This window comes from Meles meles, chromosome 9 (assembly GCF_922984935.1).
Source record: "Meles meles chromosome 9, mMelMel3.1 paternal haplotype, whole genome shotgun sequence".
In the NCBI taxonomy this organism is placed as follows: Eukaryota; Metazoa; Chordata; class Mammalia; order Carnivora; family Mustelidae; genus Meles; species Meles meles.
The window spans coordinates 95,877,485-95,896,075 of NC_060074.1; the positions used below are offsets into that span (position 1 = coordinate 95,877,485).

The 18,591-nt window shown below is 47.9% G+C and overlaps 1 protein-coding gene across 1 annotated transcript in view; it reads left to right on the forward strand.

The window, feature by feature from the left end:
• Positions 1–18,548, forward strand: part of LCT (lactase) — a 53,316-nt gene extending 34,768 nt beyond the window's left edge. The window contains 9 exon segments of the mRNA XM_046018253.1: positions 216–484; positions 4,592–4,882; positions 5,941–6,139; positions 7,423–7,625; positions 9,606–9,715; positions 11,538–11,672; positions 13,514–13,737; positions 14,574–14,810; positions 16,054–18,548. Of these exon segments, the coding sequence (XP_045874209.1) occupies positions 216–484; positions 4,592–4,882; positions 5,941–6,139; positions 7,423–7,625; positions 9,606–9,715; positions 11,538–11,672; positions 13,514–13,737; positions 14,574–14,810; positions 16,054–16,274 (1,889 nt within the window). The 3' untranslated portion in view covers positions 16,275–18,548.
• Positions 18,549–18,591: the final 43 nt, after the last annotated feature.

The window sequence follows — 18,591 nt, forward strand, 5'->3', positions numbered from 1 at the left end:
TTTGCAGAGATTGGCCATCAGTCATTGTTTTGGGGGCATCAGTGCTGGCAAAAAAGACAAGGTGATTTGTCTATCTGGGCATACATTACTTGTGTGTAGAAGGTAACAGTTTAGGACTACTGTCTTGAATGAGGTGCCAGTCTTGGCTGGGTTTCTTGGGGAACCTCACCCTCCTGGTGTAAAGTTCTTCTCTTCTCCCTTTGGGATGTTCCCAGCCTACAGACTCGATGGTGTAGACCTTAGAGGCTATTCTGCATGGTCTCTGATGGACAACTTTGAATGGCTGAATGGCTACACAGTCAAGTTTGGACTGTACCATGTTGATTTCAACAACACAAACAGGCCTCGCACAGCAAGAGCCTCAGCCAGGTACTACACAGAGGTTATCACCAACAACGGCATGCCACTGCCCAGGGAAGACGAGTTTCTCTATGGGCATTTTCCTGAGGGCTTCATCTGGAGTGCAGCTTCTGCCGCGTATCAGGTGAGAAGTCCGGGACCATTCAGCAACATCTGTTGCGTACCTCCTAAGTGCCAGGCTGTGGACTCAGTGCCAAGGGCAGGACAGGGAGGGTCAGGTAAGAGCACAGCGTTCTCATAGACCTGTGGGAGGGAAGTACTAGGTGCCATGTGGGGAGTCACGGAGGTTCTTTCCCTGGGCAGCCCGGCTTCTTCACATTCCGGAATTGAGGCAGACCAGCGTGGCTTCTAGGGCTGTGCTGAGATGGGTGTTGGGAGGCAAAATGGAGCAGGTGAAGTTAAGCACCAACACTTAGGCAAAGACATGCGAACAGGAAGCTTCTCTGCTAGAGAAGCAGAGTCTCTAGCCACCCAGAGCTTTGAGTCTCTTATCACCCAGTCCCTTCCAAGCAGGTCGTTGGCTCAGAGTGGCTGTCACAGGGGCCTGGGCCAGTTTTGACATCCTTACGACATCCCAGTGTCAGCTTATTCATGCCAAATGAAGCTCACTGGTACAGAGAACATAAGGGTTTTGATTTTCCCCCAGAAAAATGAAAGATAAAGTCATAGAGTGACTTGCCCAGGCAGTTAGTGGGGAGTCCCTGCTTTCCATCTTCTGCCTCCGTTGATTGTCTTTGAGGCAGGAGTCAGGGGATCTGTGTGCTCCTGTGGGACCTGCTCAGGATCAGCGCTGTGAGCTGATGTGATCCTGGGTGTGCTTAGCCCTTGGCTGTGTTCTAGATAGAGCTGCTGAAAATGTTTTTGAGGGAGGTGAGGGTTAGGTACCCCAGATGACCGCCCTCCTAGTTTACCGTGGAGTCTCAGACCAAATTCTGCCGTGTTGAGACGTGATTAAGTAAATGTACAAACACAGAAAATGTTCATAGAGCCTGTTCTGTGGGCTGGAGGAAACCCCAGTTCTTGGTCTTCTTCAGAGCTCTGGCCAACACCTTGCATGAAAGAATCATTGGAAGATGTGTCAAGATTTCAGAGACCATAATCTGTTACTCTCACTTCAGGCCAACAGAACCCACTGTCCAGGGTTTCCCCAGTTCCGCCTGCTGGACAGTGGCATGGATGATTCCTTGTTGCGGGACTTTCTTCTCCCGTACTAGGTGTTTAGAAGCCTCCCTGGTCTGTAGTCACTAGACTGCAGGACATTTCTCCCCAACTTGTAACAACTAAAAATGTTTCTGGAGGTTGCTAAATGTCTCTTCAGTGGAAAAACAGCCCCTGGAGGAAAACCACTACCCCACAGGTTTACAGCTGGACACAGGAGGGTTGGGAATTAGTTCTAGGGCACAGGCTACAGACCCTACAGGATTCTTAAGCCCGGTCTGTACAAGGGATAGGAGTGCCTTAAAAAGCGTTTAGCCAGCCCACATCTTGAATGATTAAATCAGCATCTGCAAGCCCCCATTTCTATTCATCAGGTGGTCAGCAGGCACAATTCTCTCCATTTGTGACCTTAAATCGTCTAATTAGCAAAGTGTCACATATAAAAATTGATGAGAAGTGCTTAGAGTGCAGGCTATAGCTATCTGGCTAGATATCACCTGGTTGTACATTCTTTTTTTTTTTTTTTTTTTTCCTTAAAGATTTATTTGTGAGAGAGAGCACTAACAGGGGGAGGAGCAGAGGGAAGGAGAGACAGTCTTAAACAGGCTTCGCACTGAGCTCGGAGTCCAACGCAGGGCTCGATCTCACAACCCTGAGATGAGGACCTGAGCAGAAACCAAGAGTCAGACTCTCACCCGCCTGCACCAGCATCCCGATATCCTTGATTACACATGCATTCTTTTTAAAACCTTTTATTTGGAAATCTTTTTGAACATAGAGAAAAGCTGCAAAAATGGTAGAGGTCTCCTATAACCCTTTTTCCCATATTCCTCAACTATTTAAAATTTTGCCATTTGCCTTATTTTCTGTGCATGTGTATACATACACACAGATATATGTATATGAAACTGCTTCTGTCACTTGAATGAGAAGGTGTTTGCCAGGTTTCTCCACTCTAAAATTAGTAAGTATTCTGTAGTTATAAATAATAAGTATTTTGTGGGGAGCTACTTGGAGACCTTGTAAGTAACCTGTCCCTCATCAAGTTTTACCCACTAACTCTAGCAACTGTTAATAATTTTTGCCTGAATCAATTATTCAGTGAGAGCCAACAGTGATTTTCTCATTTTATCATTCCGCTCATATTTATGAGGTGGCATCCAATAGAAGGGTCAAGCTTTGACTTTTTCCCTAATTATTCATGCTCTATAAATATGCATTAGCAGCATGGCCTCGTGGAGTCCTGTTTATTCAGTGAGTTACAGTTTTGCTAGTATTGTGCGTCTCTCTTTTTTTTAAGTGTTATGTATTTTAATGCTCACATTTTCCCACATTTTACACTGGGGAGTGCCTTTTAGCCAGATCCTGTGTCCTTTCTACATGGCCCATCATTCTTTGAGCACTTCCTTAGTTCTTTGTGCTTCAAGATGCTCCTGGCTCATCTTGGGCCTTTTCTGCCCCAGTCCTGTAACCATCCCTTTCCCAAATGAGCCCCAGCCTCTTAGACTGGATGTGGGCATTTAGAACCTGAGGTCTAGGTGCTGGGTGTGCTCATTGCCACTCAGGTGTCAGCATTCTTCAGCCCTTGCAGCAGACAGAGCCAGGAAATACAAGTGTGAACACGTGTGTGTGAGTACGCACGCGCGCGCACACAAACACAGAGACACACGCACTTGTATTTCTACATCCACCCCATCTCTAAGTAGATTGAAAAATAGGGAATTCATACGGATACCTCCGATTCCAATCCAGCTCCACAGGCTTAATGCTAGCCTTTCCATCACCCGTATTTGTATCTCCTCTCTCTAGCGGTGAAAAATCTAGCTCCTAAGAGTGTCAACGCTATCACTTATGTTCTCCATTGCCCTGCAGTAACTAATCTCCCAGCCACCAAGGCCATCTCCTGAACTGGTGTGTGCCTGCCGGCCCTGGGCCCGCCGCTCGCCTGGGGGCTGTGCACCCACCCCTGGGCGTGTGCTCTTGGCTGGGATACCAGCACTACCTTAGCAGCGTCCAGTCATAGAACATCACAGTATCTGTGCTGTGGCGCTTTAAAGTAAAGTAGGAGCGCCCGGCTGACTCAGTCGGCTAAGCGTCCGACTCCTGATTTCAGCTCAGGTCATGATCGCAGTGTTGTGGGATCGAGCCCCATGTCGGGCTCCTCACTTGGCAGGGAGTCTGTTTGGGATTCTCTCTTTTTCTCTCTCTCTGCCCCTGCCCCCCAACCCGGCTTGTGCATGCTTGCTCTGTGTCCAAAATAAATCAGTATTTTTAAAAAAAGTAAATTATAGAACTTGTACCTGTTCCATTACCTAAGTCTGTAAGTAGGCATTTGTCTAGTGGCTTATGGTCAATTTCCCGATCAGGTAGGTAGAAGAGAAAGGAGGCACAGGAGCCACAGCACGGGTCCTGATTAGGAATTCTGCCTCCAGGGGCACCTGGGGGGGGGGCTCAGGGGGTTAAGTGGCTGCCTTCGGCTCAGGTCATGATCCCAGGGTCCTGGGATCGAGTCCTGCATCGGGCTCCCAACTCAGTGGGAGCCTGCTTCTCCCTCTGCTCTGCCTGCTGCTCCCCTTGCTTGTGCGCTCTCTCTCTCTCTCTGACAAATAAAATCTTGGAAGGAAGGAAGGAAGGAAAGAGGAAGGAAGAAAAGGAAGGAAGAGAAAGGAAGAAAGAAAGAAATTAATTCTGTCTCCACACCTGGCATCACCGGTATTTGTTTGACCATGGCTGGGGTTGGAGGCATGGGGCATTGTTCGTTCAGACTTGTAGTGAGCCCCTGCCGTACCCCAGACACTGCCCTGTTAAGCGCTGGGACACCAAGACCAACAGACCCCATGCAAGGGAAGTCCATCAGCACGCCCACAACTGTGTGACGCAGCGTGACCGTGCTGGCACGGACAGACGGCGCGTACAGAAGGCTGTAGAAGCTCCGAAATCGGAGGGTGGCCAGAGAATTTTCTTAGAGGAGGTGACTGACTTACATCCTGACTTGTGACACCCTCATTGACAGAAAGGAACTTGTGGGGACTTGACTGCAGAACTTAACTAGACCATGTCTTGTCACCTTGAGATTGAAGGTGCGTGGAGAGCAGATGGCAAAGGACTCAGTATTTGGGACACGTTTTCTCACACACCACTGAGGGTTGGGAACGATGACACCGGCGATGTGGCCTGTGACAGTTACCACAAGATTGCTGAGGACGTGGTTGCCCTGCAGAACCTGGGAGTATCCCACTATCGCTTCTCTGTCGCCTGGTCTCGTGTCCTCCCGGATGGAACCACCAAGTACATCAATGAGGCGGGCCTCAACTACTACGAGCGGCTCATTGACGCGCTGCTGGCTGCCAACATCAAGCCCCAGGTGAGGTCGGGCCCCAGCCAGGCTCTGGTCAAGTCCACGTGCGGGAGCCAGCTGGGCTGGGGGCTCTTTATTCCGTACACAAAATGCTGTTTTCAGATTCAGTTTTTGAGCTGTCAAAGTTCACAGGTGCAGAATTTTAAACATAGAAGAGTCCACAGTGAAGAGTTTCCTTTGATCTCTGACCCCCAGCCATCCAGCTCCCCTGCTTAAAGAAGGCAGTCCTCTTTGCTAGGTTCTCATGTCCTTTTGCATTGATTAGCAGAAGATGTATACATGTGTGCATGTTTGCTCCTTTCCCGCCTTTTTTCATATTGGTCACATACATGCAGCTTGGTACTTGCTTTTATTTAACATTATTTCTTTCCGTATTTCCGTATCCATATCTAGTTTCCTCACTGATTCTTTTTTAAAGTTCCATGCAGTTCTGTTTGTACCTTACCTCTAGAGTTACTTTCCTGTTTAGCAACACTCTTCCCTGTGCTGTTTCCAGTCTTTCGCCATTTGAACCTCTAGTGCCGTGAGTCGTCACAGACATTCCTAATTTTGCCTTGTTACAAATTGATCTGTAGGCTGTGGTTCTAGGAGCAGAGTTACTGGGGCAAAAGGGCACATGTTTTTCAATTGTTTCAAAATTTTACTTGTGAGCCTAAGGACACCTCTGCGTTTCCTCTGCTGAGATTACAATACTGCAGCCAGACTGTCGCCTCCCGGGTTAAAGCACCCTTCCCCCGCCCGCCCAGCCAATACAGCGCTGTCTGGACTTCTTCCCTCATACTGGTACGTGACGTGCAGGTCTTCGTGCCCCAGCCAGGGTCACACAGCTGGTGGGTCACAGCTGGCAGGCGGCAGAGTCGGCACTCAAAACCCGTCTTCTCCAACCGGGATGGTGACTCTCTCACTTCAGCACTGCTGCCCTCCCCCTCCCACCAAAGAACCTTTCAGCTGCTTGGTCTCCTCAGTCGTTCTCAGCTGTGGTAGTGTTTGTGCTCATGGGTGCAGCAGCAGTGATTTCCCTGGAAAGCAGATGGATGGAGCTGCGGGCCTTGCTTTCTCCACAGGTGACCATTTACCACTGGGATCTGCCCCAGGCACTCCAGGATGTTGGAGGCTGGGAGAATGAGACTATTGTGCAGCGGTTTAAAGAGTATGCAGATGTGCTCTTCCAGAGGCTCGGGGACAAGGTGAAGTTTTGGATCACCCTGAATGAGCCTTTTGTCATCGCTAACCAGGGCTATGGCTATGGGACATCAGCTCCAGGTGAGGGTCCCAGTCTCAACTCGCCAGCTCTTTGGAGCATGGCTTTCTGAGCCCCACCAAGACTTGAAATCCAGGTGACCCTGGAAGAGGCGGCCGAGAAAGCTTGGTGGCACTGCCTCAGAATCCCTGCCTCTTGTTCAAGGCTGCCTGACATGCAGCAGATTTCCCCTTCTGACACCACTTTTGGTGAAATACGGATTTTACGTGTCAGTACTTCATTTCTTTGTGGGTTGTTTTTTTTTTTTTTCCCTGCCTCAAATGGAAAGCTTCCTGAGATCAGGGACAGGGACTAATGGTTGTAGGAAAGGATAAGCCATCGGACTATACAGGTCCACAGTGTATTTTCTGCAGTTGCAAAACCCAAGTTTCCAAGAATCAATTTGGCCGACCTGAGCTCGTCCTGACTTGAACCAATGGGGGGCTGCTCATGGACATGATCTCACTTAGTGTGGGCATTTCTGCTACAGATATGCTTGGGTCCTTGATTATGGAGAGCTCTCCTGGGTCTGGTTGGGGTGCTGTGTAAATATACTATCTGCCAGGTAGTACTTCTCTAAGACACAAAACCCTTGTACGTCGGGACCACATAATCTCTAAGGATTTTGAATAAGGGATTGTGGACTTGTCCTTGTCCCTTTAGAACCATCCAATTAATCCTTTCTCTAATTTTGAGCCCAAGAGAGTGAATTTGTGTTCGGATGATTCCTTGGGATCACGTGTAAAAGCTGGAAAGAGCCACAAATTGTTACCACGTTTATCTTCTGTTGGTCCTTGGTGCTTTGGTTTACCATTCCTTCAACTTCCTGCAACACGTGGGAGTTGGCTTTTCTCATGACATTTCTCTCAAGGAATCTCTGTCAGCTGCTTCTATCAGCTGAATTCTCCAGCCCTCACTTCCACTGTGGGTCCCCAGACAGTGCTAGGATGTCAACTACCAAGGCACATACTCTGTTGGGTACCCGGCCTGAGACGTAGGAGCCACATTTACCAAGTGTCTTCTTACCAGACACAGTGCTGCTTGGGTTTTCACATATGTGTTTTCATGTCCTTCTCACAAGAACTTTCTTATTGCTCACTTCGCCAAGGAAGAACTTGAAAGACTGGATTATCCAAAGTTACACAGCCAGCTAGAAACCAAAGTTACACAGCTAGGACTTGAATTTGCTTCTTCCTAACACCAAAATCTACAACTCTTTCTCCCCAACATAGAAACCATCTGTAGGGAGAGAGTGATCTTCTTGGTCATGTTCATTCTTCGCTGACATCTCTGTGTGTGTTTCCAGGAATCTCCTTCAGGCCTGGCACTGCCCCCTACATTGTTGGCCACAACCTAATAAAGGCTCATGCTGAGGCCTGGCATCTGTACAACAACACGTACCGTGCCAGTCAAGGCGGTGTGATTTCCATCACCATCAGCAGCGACTGGGCTGAGCCCAGAGATCCCTCCAACCAGGAGGATGTGGAGGCAGCCAGGAGATACGTTCAGGTCTGTTTTTCCTCTGGGCATCATTAATACTCTTGCATGTCTTTCCCTCCATTCTTGAGTGAATGGAAATGGAATTACATGGCAAAACAAAGATTTAAGTTCAAGACCTCGTTTTGCTATTATCCGATTTTGTGAGCTTTGGAAAAATCACCTAAACATTTCTCGTACCTTAGTTTTCTCATCTATGAAGCGGAGACAACCTATCTATATCATAGGTTTGCTGTGATCAGAGTTCTTTGAGGTTGAGTTTTATGTCTTAAAAATTATTTGTACCTGTAGTCCTTGCTGCAGGCAACATGGTTTGAAGGCAACTAACAGAAATTCCATCTCTTCAATTTCTGCTTTGACTATAGTAGCTGATAGAGCTGGGCTGCAGTGTCACACTTCACCTGTAGGTGTCACCATCTAATTTTATTTGGCTTAAGAACTACTTGAGTTGGGGGCCTTTGGAGTCTGTGAAACTCATTAGTGCCCATAATTTTCCACTTCTGTGAGTTTAACATAAGGACATGCACCTTTGGTCATGGAATTGTGCTCCTAGAAAGTAGTCACAGGGTGCCTGGCTGGCTCAGTTGGTTAAGTGTCAGATTCTTGATTCTGGTTCAAGTCATGACCTTAGGGTGGTGAGATGGAGCCCTGTATGGGGTTCCATGCTCAGCACAGAGTCTGCTTAAGATTCTCCCCCTCTCTTTCTGTCCCTCCCCCTGCTCACACTCTAAATAAATAAATCTTTAAAAAATAATAAAGTAGAATCACTAGTAAGCAGACACCAGCAAAATAGCCCATTCTTCCTTCAGTGTGAGCCCCTGATGTGAGGAGAGAAAAGAATGGTCTTTGTCAGGGCACAGCTTTTCCCTGGCTCTTGCTAGTGTCTCTGATGGGGTTAGAAAGCACCCTCTCTCCCATGTTTTAGCATCAGAAAAGGCAAGTGTCTCTTCTCCACTCCAGCCCCCACTTTTGGCTCTGTGGAGGAGCTCGAAGGCAGCAGTATTCTGAGGGGAGAACATGGGTCTTTGCTTGCCAGACTTCTCACAAGAGAACTTGGTAACAGCAATCAAATTAATGAATGCAAAAAGAGCTTAATTTTCCCATTTGTTAGCCAGGTGGGGAAAAGCTCTTGGGACAAAAATAATGCATCTCTCCTTTTAGACTCACAGAACTGGAAAATTAGAGCAATAATTATCCTGAAATCAAAACCCCCAAACCCTCAGGAAAGGTTAGGCTCTAATTTCATCAGATTGAGCCACCTGCTGAACTGATACTGAGGCCCAGGACGATATACAGGTACCCTAAAATCAGCTTCCACGGAAAGGAACACTTTGTTGCCTCGAGTGCACAAAGCCTCTTTCACCAGGGTGTGTGTATTCCAAAGCCGCCTGAGAATGGAGGGCTGCCCTCCCCCACATTTAAGGCATTAGCCAGCAGGTGGGGGTGGCGATGAGGAGAGACAGAAGAAGCCTCTCAGGACCCCAGCATCATAGCATTTGGGTGCCACATATCTACCCTAAGGGTAAGGATGGTCTGGACCCCAGTCAAGAAAATGGGCTGGAAAATTCCACAGGGAACTTTTGGCCTTGGGCAGCCAGGAAAGCCTCGCAGCTCTGCCCTCTCCGCCCTCCCCAAAGTTCTGGTTGATCCTTAGGCAGGATGATGGGGAAAGGGCTTGCTCTGCAGTGAGAGGAAATCCAAAGCCTGGAGGCTTCTAGTCTCTTCTGGTCTTCTGCGAGACCCTGTCAAGGGCAGTCTGCTGAGTCCTGAGGCAGTGCTCAGTGCAGTTCATCTCCTTTTGGGGTGCAGGGGTTGAGAATCTCTGCAACATGCAAACAGCTGCAGAGGGGATGTGAGTTTAAGCCCGGGGTGGGGCGGTGGTTCGGAGGAAGGGGAGGGTTCTGAGGTCCGTGACTGGTGAGCAGGAGAGCTGCTGTCTTCTAGTGTGACCCCCCAGTAATGCCCAGGCTCTCACTCCCACCCCACCTGCAGTTTATGGGAGGCTGGTTCGCTCATCCTATTTTCAAGAATGGCGATTACAACGAGGTGATGAAGACACGGATCCGTGACAGAAGCTTGGCCGCAGGCCTCAGCAAGTCTCGGTAGGTCCTGGTGCCCAAACACTCAGCCAGGAAAAGGTCAGGAGGAAGTCTGGTCTGTGATACCAAACTGTGGCTTCTGGTGGACAACTCAGTGGTGAGTGTGTGGCCTTTGGGGTCAGAGAGGCCGGTCTTAGGCTGCTGGGAAGACTGAACATGATTGTGTATGTGAAGCTCTCAGCCCAGGGCAGGGCCTTGTTAGATGATTTACAAAAGGTAGAACAGACAGGAAATTTGTTTCAAAGGCACCCACTTCTTAGCAACCCACTACCTCATGCAAGGACAAACTCTCCAGCTCATCCTACTTACTACATCATCACCATCTTACAAGTGAATGTGGGTAACAGTGAGTGACTGTGCGTTCTGTCATTTGGCCAGTAGGGGGCGATGGTTGCACCAAAGTAGTCCTAGTTCGGGCCCACTCCTCTTCCTGTCAAGGGAGTAATAGCAACAGGGACACCTAGCATTTATCCATCTTCTGTTGGCACTGAGTCATATTTAAGGAGGGATAAACTGAGGCACAAAGATTATGGCAAGATTGGGCGCTTGGGTGGCTCAGTGGGTTAAAGTCTCTGCCTTCGGCTCAGGTCATGATCCCAGAGTCCTGGGATTGAGCTTCACATCGGGCTCTCTGCTCAGTGGGGAGCCTGCTTCCTCCTCTCTCTCTCTGCCTGCCTCTCTGCCTACTTGTGATCTCTGTCAAATAAATAAACTAAATCTTAAACAAAGATTATGGCAAGATTATCCAGCTACTGAAGTAGAGCTGGGATTTGAAACCAAGCTGACTCGAGGGCCCGCACGCTGAGTCTAAGAGTCAGTTGGAATTAGAGGTGTTTGTGTGGAAGGGGAGTGACCTGGCCTTATGGGAATACACCCACAAGCTCCAAGGCGACTCATGGGACCATGAGCAGGGAGGGTAAAAGGAATTCCAAAGGTATGAATTCTTAACATAGCTGGCCAGTCTTTCCCTTATGTGGCCCAGCTGTGCAGTCTCAATAATCCAGTCCCCATCCTTACATGCACTCCTGTCCCGGTTGGGCTAAGTCCTGTGGAGCAGGCTGTGCCTCGGGGTCTGATGTGCTAATTCTGGTCTCCACTAAGCAAGCTGGCGCACTCTGACACAACTCTGCTGAGCACCTACCGTGTCCCCAGATCAGGGCCAAGTCAGTAAGGTGTGTATAAGGAGAGGCTTCCGCGTCTGGGTCCTCAAGTTGCCGACATGCCAGCTGGGAAGAGAGTAAGCTCACCACTACAGTTCTCTTCCCGAATTTCTCCATACAAAGAAAACTCAAAAGATGAGATGAGGGTGGGCAGAACAAGGAGACTTCATGGAGAAGGTGGGACACCAGTTAAGCTGGGTCTTAACCATGAATAGTGTGTGGGAGAGCAGAAGGCATTCCAACTGAGGGGAAGGGTGTGAGCGCTGGCCTGGTGGGAATGAGTGGGATACCTGCAATTGAGAGCTGGGGGGATTGGCCCAGTGGTTGGGGTGGGGGGCGGTGGCAAGGCCACAGGGCAGAGAGCCTGGAGGCCAGGCACAGGGCCTCAGCCTTGATGCCACAAGCCCTAAGGAGCTACTGCTAGCTCCTGGGCAGGAGAGTGAGGGGCATGAGGGGTTTAGGCTTTAGTTTTCTCCCAACATTTCAGAAACCCCAGTGGGGGAAGGTTTTGATCCACCAAGTTACTGGCAGCAAAAATTTCAGTCAAGATGAAAGTGCCAGGGGCACAGGCCAGGGTAGTTAAAGCGCTTCCAAATCCTGCCCCAGGACATTCTCTCCCCAAAGCATGATGCTCAAGCCCCACACTTATTGCTCCTTCCACGCAGGCTCCCAGAGTTCACGGAGAGTGAGAAGAGGAGGATCAATGGTACCTATGACTTTTTTGGGTTTAATCACTACACCACCATCCTGGCCTACAACCTTGACTATGCCTCTTGGATCTCTTCCTTTGATGCAGACAGGTAAGTCGGCCCACAGGGCATCTGGAGCAGTCTCTGGAGAAGACAGCAAGGTGCCCCTTTGGCCAGCTCTTACTGCACAGCCTAGAAAGCTGCCTCTTGATGCCATACATCCTGGAATTTGACGATGAATCTACTCCTGAGACACCTAATCAAACCTCTGTCAGTCTGCTAATAACACCGGCTAGCATTTCCAAGGTGCTTACATGCTTGGAGTTTTGTCAAACATGTTCAAGACTTTAAATATTTTTCTTCCCTTGGTTTTCTTCTTTGGTCAAATCTGTTTCAATTATCAGATGTATTTCAGTCAAACAGTAAGGTTGGGTTTCCCGCCCCCAGCTTTGGGGTAAAGGTGAAACTATTATTTCTGCATTACACAAATGCAGTCATGGTGGAAACATCAGAAAGCAAGAATCGGAAATTCTTGTGGGTGTCATTCCAGAAGTTTATGTGTATGTGTAGAGGGTAAGCTACCTCTCCTTCTCCTCATAAATAGAACATGTAAGTACATACATTATATAAACTATATAAGATATATAATATAGTTTATGTAGGTATGAATTTATACATAAAAATATATTACCCAAAACTGAGATTATATGTATATATATATATACACACACTGTCTTGCTCCTTTTGTAACAAGCATGTTTCCACATCAGCTGTGACTCTACCTAGGTTCTTTTAAAACAAACACCTATCCCTCCACTGCATTCTGCAACCCCCAGAGCTGGACTTTGACGGGGCGGGGAACACCTCCCTGCTGGTCCCTGGCTGAGCACCCACGGGACTCTTGCTGCCTCATGATTCCTGGCACTGTCTCCCTGTGACCTGTGTTCACACTTAAAAAATGTTCTGGATCCAGTTCAGCTGAGCAAGAGAAATTGTTACTGATAAGACTGTATTTTTTTTTTTTTCTGAAGGATTTGGATGTTAAGATCTCAGTAATTGGTCCTTATTTGAAATGTATGACTGCAGAGAAAATCAAATAACATATGATCTCGTTCATAGGAGAAATTTAAGGAAAACAGATGAACACATGGGAAGGGAGAAAAGGAAAGGAGAGAGGGAAACAAACCATAGAAGACTCTTTAACGAAAGAGAATGAAGGGTGGTGGAGGGACATGGGTGGGAGATGGGCTGCGTGAGTTATTAAGGAGGGCACTTGTGGTGAGGAGCACTGGGTGTTCAAGTGATGAATCACTGAATTCTATGCGGAAACCCATATTGCACTGTAGGTTAAGCAAAATTAAACAACAACAAAAAAGGGTGATTCTGGAGACATTCAAGTTTCTGTGCTTTCCCCAGCAGGTGCTTCTTTGGCACAAGATATTGCCCTCTCCAGGTCCATCATCGGACAGAGGCAGGGCCTTGGGCACTTAAAGCAAGTCCCAGCCTATGTGTTCCCTGTCCTCACACAAATGGGGGTCCCAACCATGGGTGCCTGTGGCCACACCGGTGGTGCTGACTAGATGTCCTTGATGCAGGGAAGCCCATTCTCTCTCCCGACACAGCACTCAAATCCTACTGCAGACTGTGATCAGGGAATCCCAGAGCCTTTCACACCCTTTGGAGGGTACAGTCCATGAGTGAAGCCATTCATCTGTAGAGGTGCAAACAGAGAGCTCAGGTGGCCTGTCACAGCTAGGCCAGCAACAAGCAGTACGACTAGAACTAATGAAAAGAGAAGAATATGAGGCAACCTGACTCATCTGCAGTTAGCTCTAACTGTTAAGTCTCGACTAAACCTAATGCTTTTCCTAGTATAAACCCTGCTTTGTGTCTCTACAAAGGGCCTCTTGGGATTTACACATTGAGACCTATCTCTTGTGTTTGAACTGTAGGGGAGTGGCCTCCATCACAGATCGCTCTTGGCCTGACTCTGGTTCCTTTTGGCTGAAGGTGACACCTTTTGGCTTCAGGAAGATACTGAACTGGTTAAAGGAGGAGTACAACAACCCCCCAATTTACGTAACAGAGAATGGAGTGTCCCAACGGGGAGAAATGGACCTCAATGACACCCTAAGAATCTACTACCTCCACAGTTACATCAACGAAGCCCTAAAAGGTAGGACAGGCCTATCCCCTCCTCCCTGTGTACCTTTTACTACTGGGAACACCTGCTAACGTCTCCAGTTGGGGGAATACTGCAACCACGAGACCCCATCATGAGAAAGAGGCAGCTTCTCCCTCCTATTAGGCTTAAGCTGTTCGTTGAGGCTGCACTCTGAGTCTTCTCCTTCTTAGAGTTCTTCTCCTTCTTAAGTTCAACAAGCAAACCCAGTTGCCTGACACTTTTGAGACTTGAATTCTTGGCAGTCATCAGCTCTGCCAGATCATCCCTGATGTCTGATGTCCCTGAATAGCAGTGGCCTGCTGAAAGCAGGTGCTGGGAGGAGAAGGGGGAAGATGCGGGGGCAGTCTGTAGGGTCTTCTGTTCCTCAAGTGAAAGTTTGAGACCCTCAGCTCAGCAGGATGGGGTGGGATAGGACGGGATTAGGACAAGGGACTGTAAGCAACGCTGAGTGAGTGAGTGTTGCAGCAGGGGAAAGAAATGATTAGAAAATCCTAGTCCAGTGGAAGTCTTTTCCAAGGGCCACTTACTTACTTTTGGAAAAACCATGAACACTTAAGGCACTCCCCAAGACTGGTATCCCCAACATGCGGAGACAGAGAGGACGGCAGGTGACTGAGCAGGATTAATGTAGTCTACCCGTGCACTCCCATTCAGGACTGAGTCTTTCTGGGAAAATGCTGATGGCTCTAAGTCTGTCCACGGCCGACTCTTCACCGGCAGGCGGGGACTGTGGGAGAGCTGTGGGCAGGTATGGCTTCTGTAGGCCTGGTAGAATGGGCTGTTGTAAGACAAAGGAAGCTCATGCTGTGGCTTCTGCATTTGGGCAGCTGTGCAGGATAAGGTGGACCTCCGAGGATACACGGTTTGGAGCGTAATGGACAATTTTGAGTGGGCCACAGGCTTCGCAGAGAGGTTTGGTCTGCATTTTGTGAACTACACGGACCCTTCTCTCCCAAGAATCCCAAAAGCATCAGCCAAGTTCTTTGCCTCTATAGCCCGGTGCAACGGCTTCCCTGACCCTGCTGCCGGGCCACACCCTTGTCTCCAGCCAGAAGGTGAAGAAGGTGAGATGTGGCTCTGGGAGGGACTAAAACTGGAGGGTGAGAGGGACATTTTCAGTCTATTTTCTTCTCGTTTATTCCCCTCCTCTCTGCCTTTCCAATATTTATTTTTTTTTTTTTTAAGAATTTTATTTATTTGACAGATAGAGATCACAAGTAGGGAGAGAGGCAGGCAGAGAGAGAGAGAGAGGAGGAAGCAGGCTCCCTGCCAAGCAGAGAGCCCGATGCGGGACTCGATCCCAGGACCCTGAGATCATGACCCGAGCTGAAGGCAGCAGCTTAAACCACTGAACCACCCAGGCGCCCCTATTTATTTTTTTTTAAAAGATTTATTTATTTAACAGAGATCACAAGTAGGCAGAGAGGCAGACAGAGGGGGAAGCAGGCTCCCTGCTGAGCAGAGAGCCCGATGTGGGAGCTCGATCCCAGGACCCTGGGATCACGACCTGAGCCGAAGGCAGAGGCTTAACCCACTGAGCCATCCAGGCACCCCTCCAATATTTACTTTCATTCATTCATTCAACTAGTATTTTCTTTGAATGCTCCAGACATTGTTAGGATGAAACAAAACCGAGGATTAATGTTACATCTGGAAACTAGGCCCTGGTCTGGGAAGAGCAAGCCTAGATTCTTGTCCCAGCCCTACCACTAACTGTGCAACCTGAGGCAAGAAACTAGGCACACACCTCCAGGTGGACATGAGGGTCTAACACACAATACTGACTGCAAACAGTGCTTGGCATGATGTAAGGGGCCCAATATTTGAATGACTGAAAAAGCATAAATTACTACTACAGAAAAGAAATAATTATCCACTTTACTCCAACTGTTGACAGATTAAAAAAAAAAAATACAACTACGTCCCTTCATTCACAGGTTCAGTGACTCAGTGAAAGGGCTACATCCTGTTGTCACCTCAGCAATGAGCTCGCTCTGGATGGATACCTGTGTGACTCTTTTTTTTTTTTAAAGATTTTATTTATTTGACAGAAATCACAAGAGAGGCAGGCAGAGAGAGAGGAAGGGAAGCAGGCTCTCCGCTGAGCAGAGAGCCCGATGTGGGACTCAATCCAAGGACCCTGAGATCATGACCTGAGCTGAAGGCAGCGGCTTAACCCACTGAGCCACCCAGGCACCCTGTGTGACTCTATTCTAAGGACCTAGCTTGGGCTTAACATCGGTTAACATTGACCTGGTAACCAGATCTGTAGGAGTGCATAAATTGTCCTTTGTCTTCCTCTCCTAGATGCTGGATCTACCGTCAGCCCCATGAGAGAGGAGGAAGTGCAGTTCCTGGGGTTAACACTAAGAGCGACAGAAGCCCAGACAGCTTTGTACGTGCTCTTTTCTCTTGCGATTCTTGGCGTCTGTTGTGTGACATTTCTGTCATACAAGTACTGTAAGCACTCCAAGCAAGGGAAAACACAACGAGGCCAACAGGAACTGAGTACTATTTCTGCATTCTGACCTACAAGTTACCACTGGCTCCACTTCTGTAAAACAAGCCTACTTTGCCTGTATACCTTCACTGCCCACAACACTCAGGATCTTCTATTCTGCCCAGGTGGGATTTCTTCATCAGGCCTCTGCACTGTTAGAGACTACATGAATCTTACAAGTCTCTAATTAAGAATGGAAATACATGCATCTTGTCCCAGTATCAGGAATTCATCAGAACACTGGAAGACCCTGCACCTGGCTCTTGTGGAAAGATACAAGTACGGACCTCATCTGGTGGTTCTGTGAGCCACTTAACCGGCTGGTTTTAAGGTTCAGCAGCTTCAAAGGTAGAAATATGAGCAAAAACCATAGCAATCCTTTTAAGAAGACACTGTGCAGATGGACTGCATTGTCATCTCCTGCCTCCCTTCAAACTGCCTCCCAGTCTCAGACCTTGTTTTGCTCAGAAAAAAATGGTACTATAAGCTATGCCCTATATCCTGTAGCTGCTTCTCCTTGAGAAGATAGGTTCCACAGAATTCATGCAGTCACACAAGCCCTCTCGGGCTTCTAAGCTTTTCCACCAGATGCATGCTTTCTGCTTACATTATATACTCCCTGGGCAGAAATACCCTGACATCCAAAAAGAGATGACCTCTGAATGATCCTCCCTTAGCCACTTTTATGTCCTTCCTGCCTTTCCCCTGCCCAGGATGCTTCTAAAGACCCAAGTATAGCCTTCAAGGGCCTTGTAATCTGACCATGGTTCACTTAACCTGTTTCTCTTCTTTCTCTCTAATTCTGCTAATTCTGAGCCTAATTTGCTAATTCTGAACCTTGTGTAAGCCCTTGACTATCTCCTCTTCCTTTCTTTGCAAATACTATTCTTCTTCCTAGGATGCTCCTTCTTCTGAAAACGCCTTCACATCTCAGCTCAAATAATGCACTTCTCCCTCTGCAGAGCTTCCCCTAAATTCCCCAAAACATATCTCCTCCCTGTTCCCTTCTGCCTAAATGGAAGGGACTATAATACGGACAGCTTGTCCATATTATACTGGGAGTATGTATTTCTCTACTATCAGCCTCTTGAGGATAAAGGACCATGTCTCACTAACTCTACCAAGCACATTCTGGAGACAGAGCACAGAAGGCACACCTGCTCCTTTTGTGTTTATTCACAAAACACATCCAGAGTGCTGGTGGGAGCACAAAAAGATGATGTGGTCTTTATCAATTCCCCTCAAGGCGCTAATAACAGTAAGACAATCCCAGTGTAGAATACTTAAAAACTTATTTGGTCTATACATTCTTTCTAGATACCAGGGAGAATGTTATTTAAAAATAAAAAGTAGTTTTCAGCTAGATTTAAGAGTGATCACGGGGTGCCCGGCTGGCTCAGTCGGTGGATCTTACACCTCCTGACCACGGGTCATGAGTTTGTGTCCCGTGTGTGGCATGGAGCTTACTTAAAATAAATGACTGATTATACTTGAAATTTTGTTTCTTTCAGGCATTCCTTACCTGAACCTGTTGTATCTGTAGAAAATTCCTATCAAATGTTTCACTGCTGGGCGCCTGGGTGGCTTAGTTGGTTAAGCAACTGCCTTTGACTCAGGTCATGATCCTGGAGTACTGGGATCAAGTCCCACATGGGCTCCCAGCTCCACAGGGAGTCTGCTTCTCCCCCCTCTGGTGGCCTTCTCCTCTTTCATGCTCTCTCTCAAATAAATAAAATCTTAAAAAAAAAAAAAAAAAAAGTTTCACTGCTAGAAGCATTTTCCTCCATCAACAGATTGGAAAAGTTTTTGTCAGATGGGGTAAGGGTGGTTCTGAGAGAAAGACTCAGTATTTTAAGTTGTCAATTACCTCTAAATATCAAAATCAATGTAACTTTTTTGAGGAGGAGGGCATAGACTGATAGAAAGTTTCACATTAAATAAACTTGTAGGGGCACCTGGGTGGTTCAGTGGGTTAAAGCCTCTGCCTTTGGCTCAGGTCATGATCCCAGGGTTGTGGGATCGAGCCCCACATCAGGCTCTCTGCCCGGCAGGGAGCCTGCTTCCTCCTCTCTCTCTGCCTGCCTCTCTGCCTACTTGTGATCTCTCTCTGTCAAATGGATAGATAAAATCTTAAAAATAAATAAATAAACTTGTAGGAAGAGCCAGAACAATCTTGGCAAAAAAAGAACATTAAAACATTAAAGAGGGGCGCCTGTGTGACTCACTTGTTAAGCATCTGCCTTCAGCTCAGGTCATGATCCCAGGGTCCTGGGATTGAGCCCTGCATCAGGATCTTTGCTCAGCAGGGAGCCTGCTTCCTCCTCTCTCTGCCTGCCTCTCCCCCT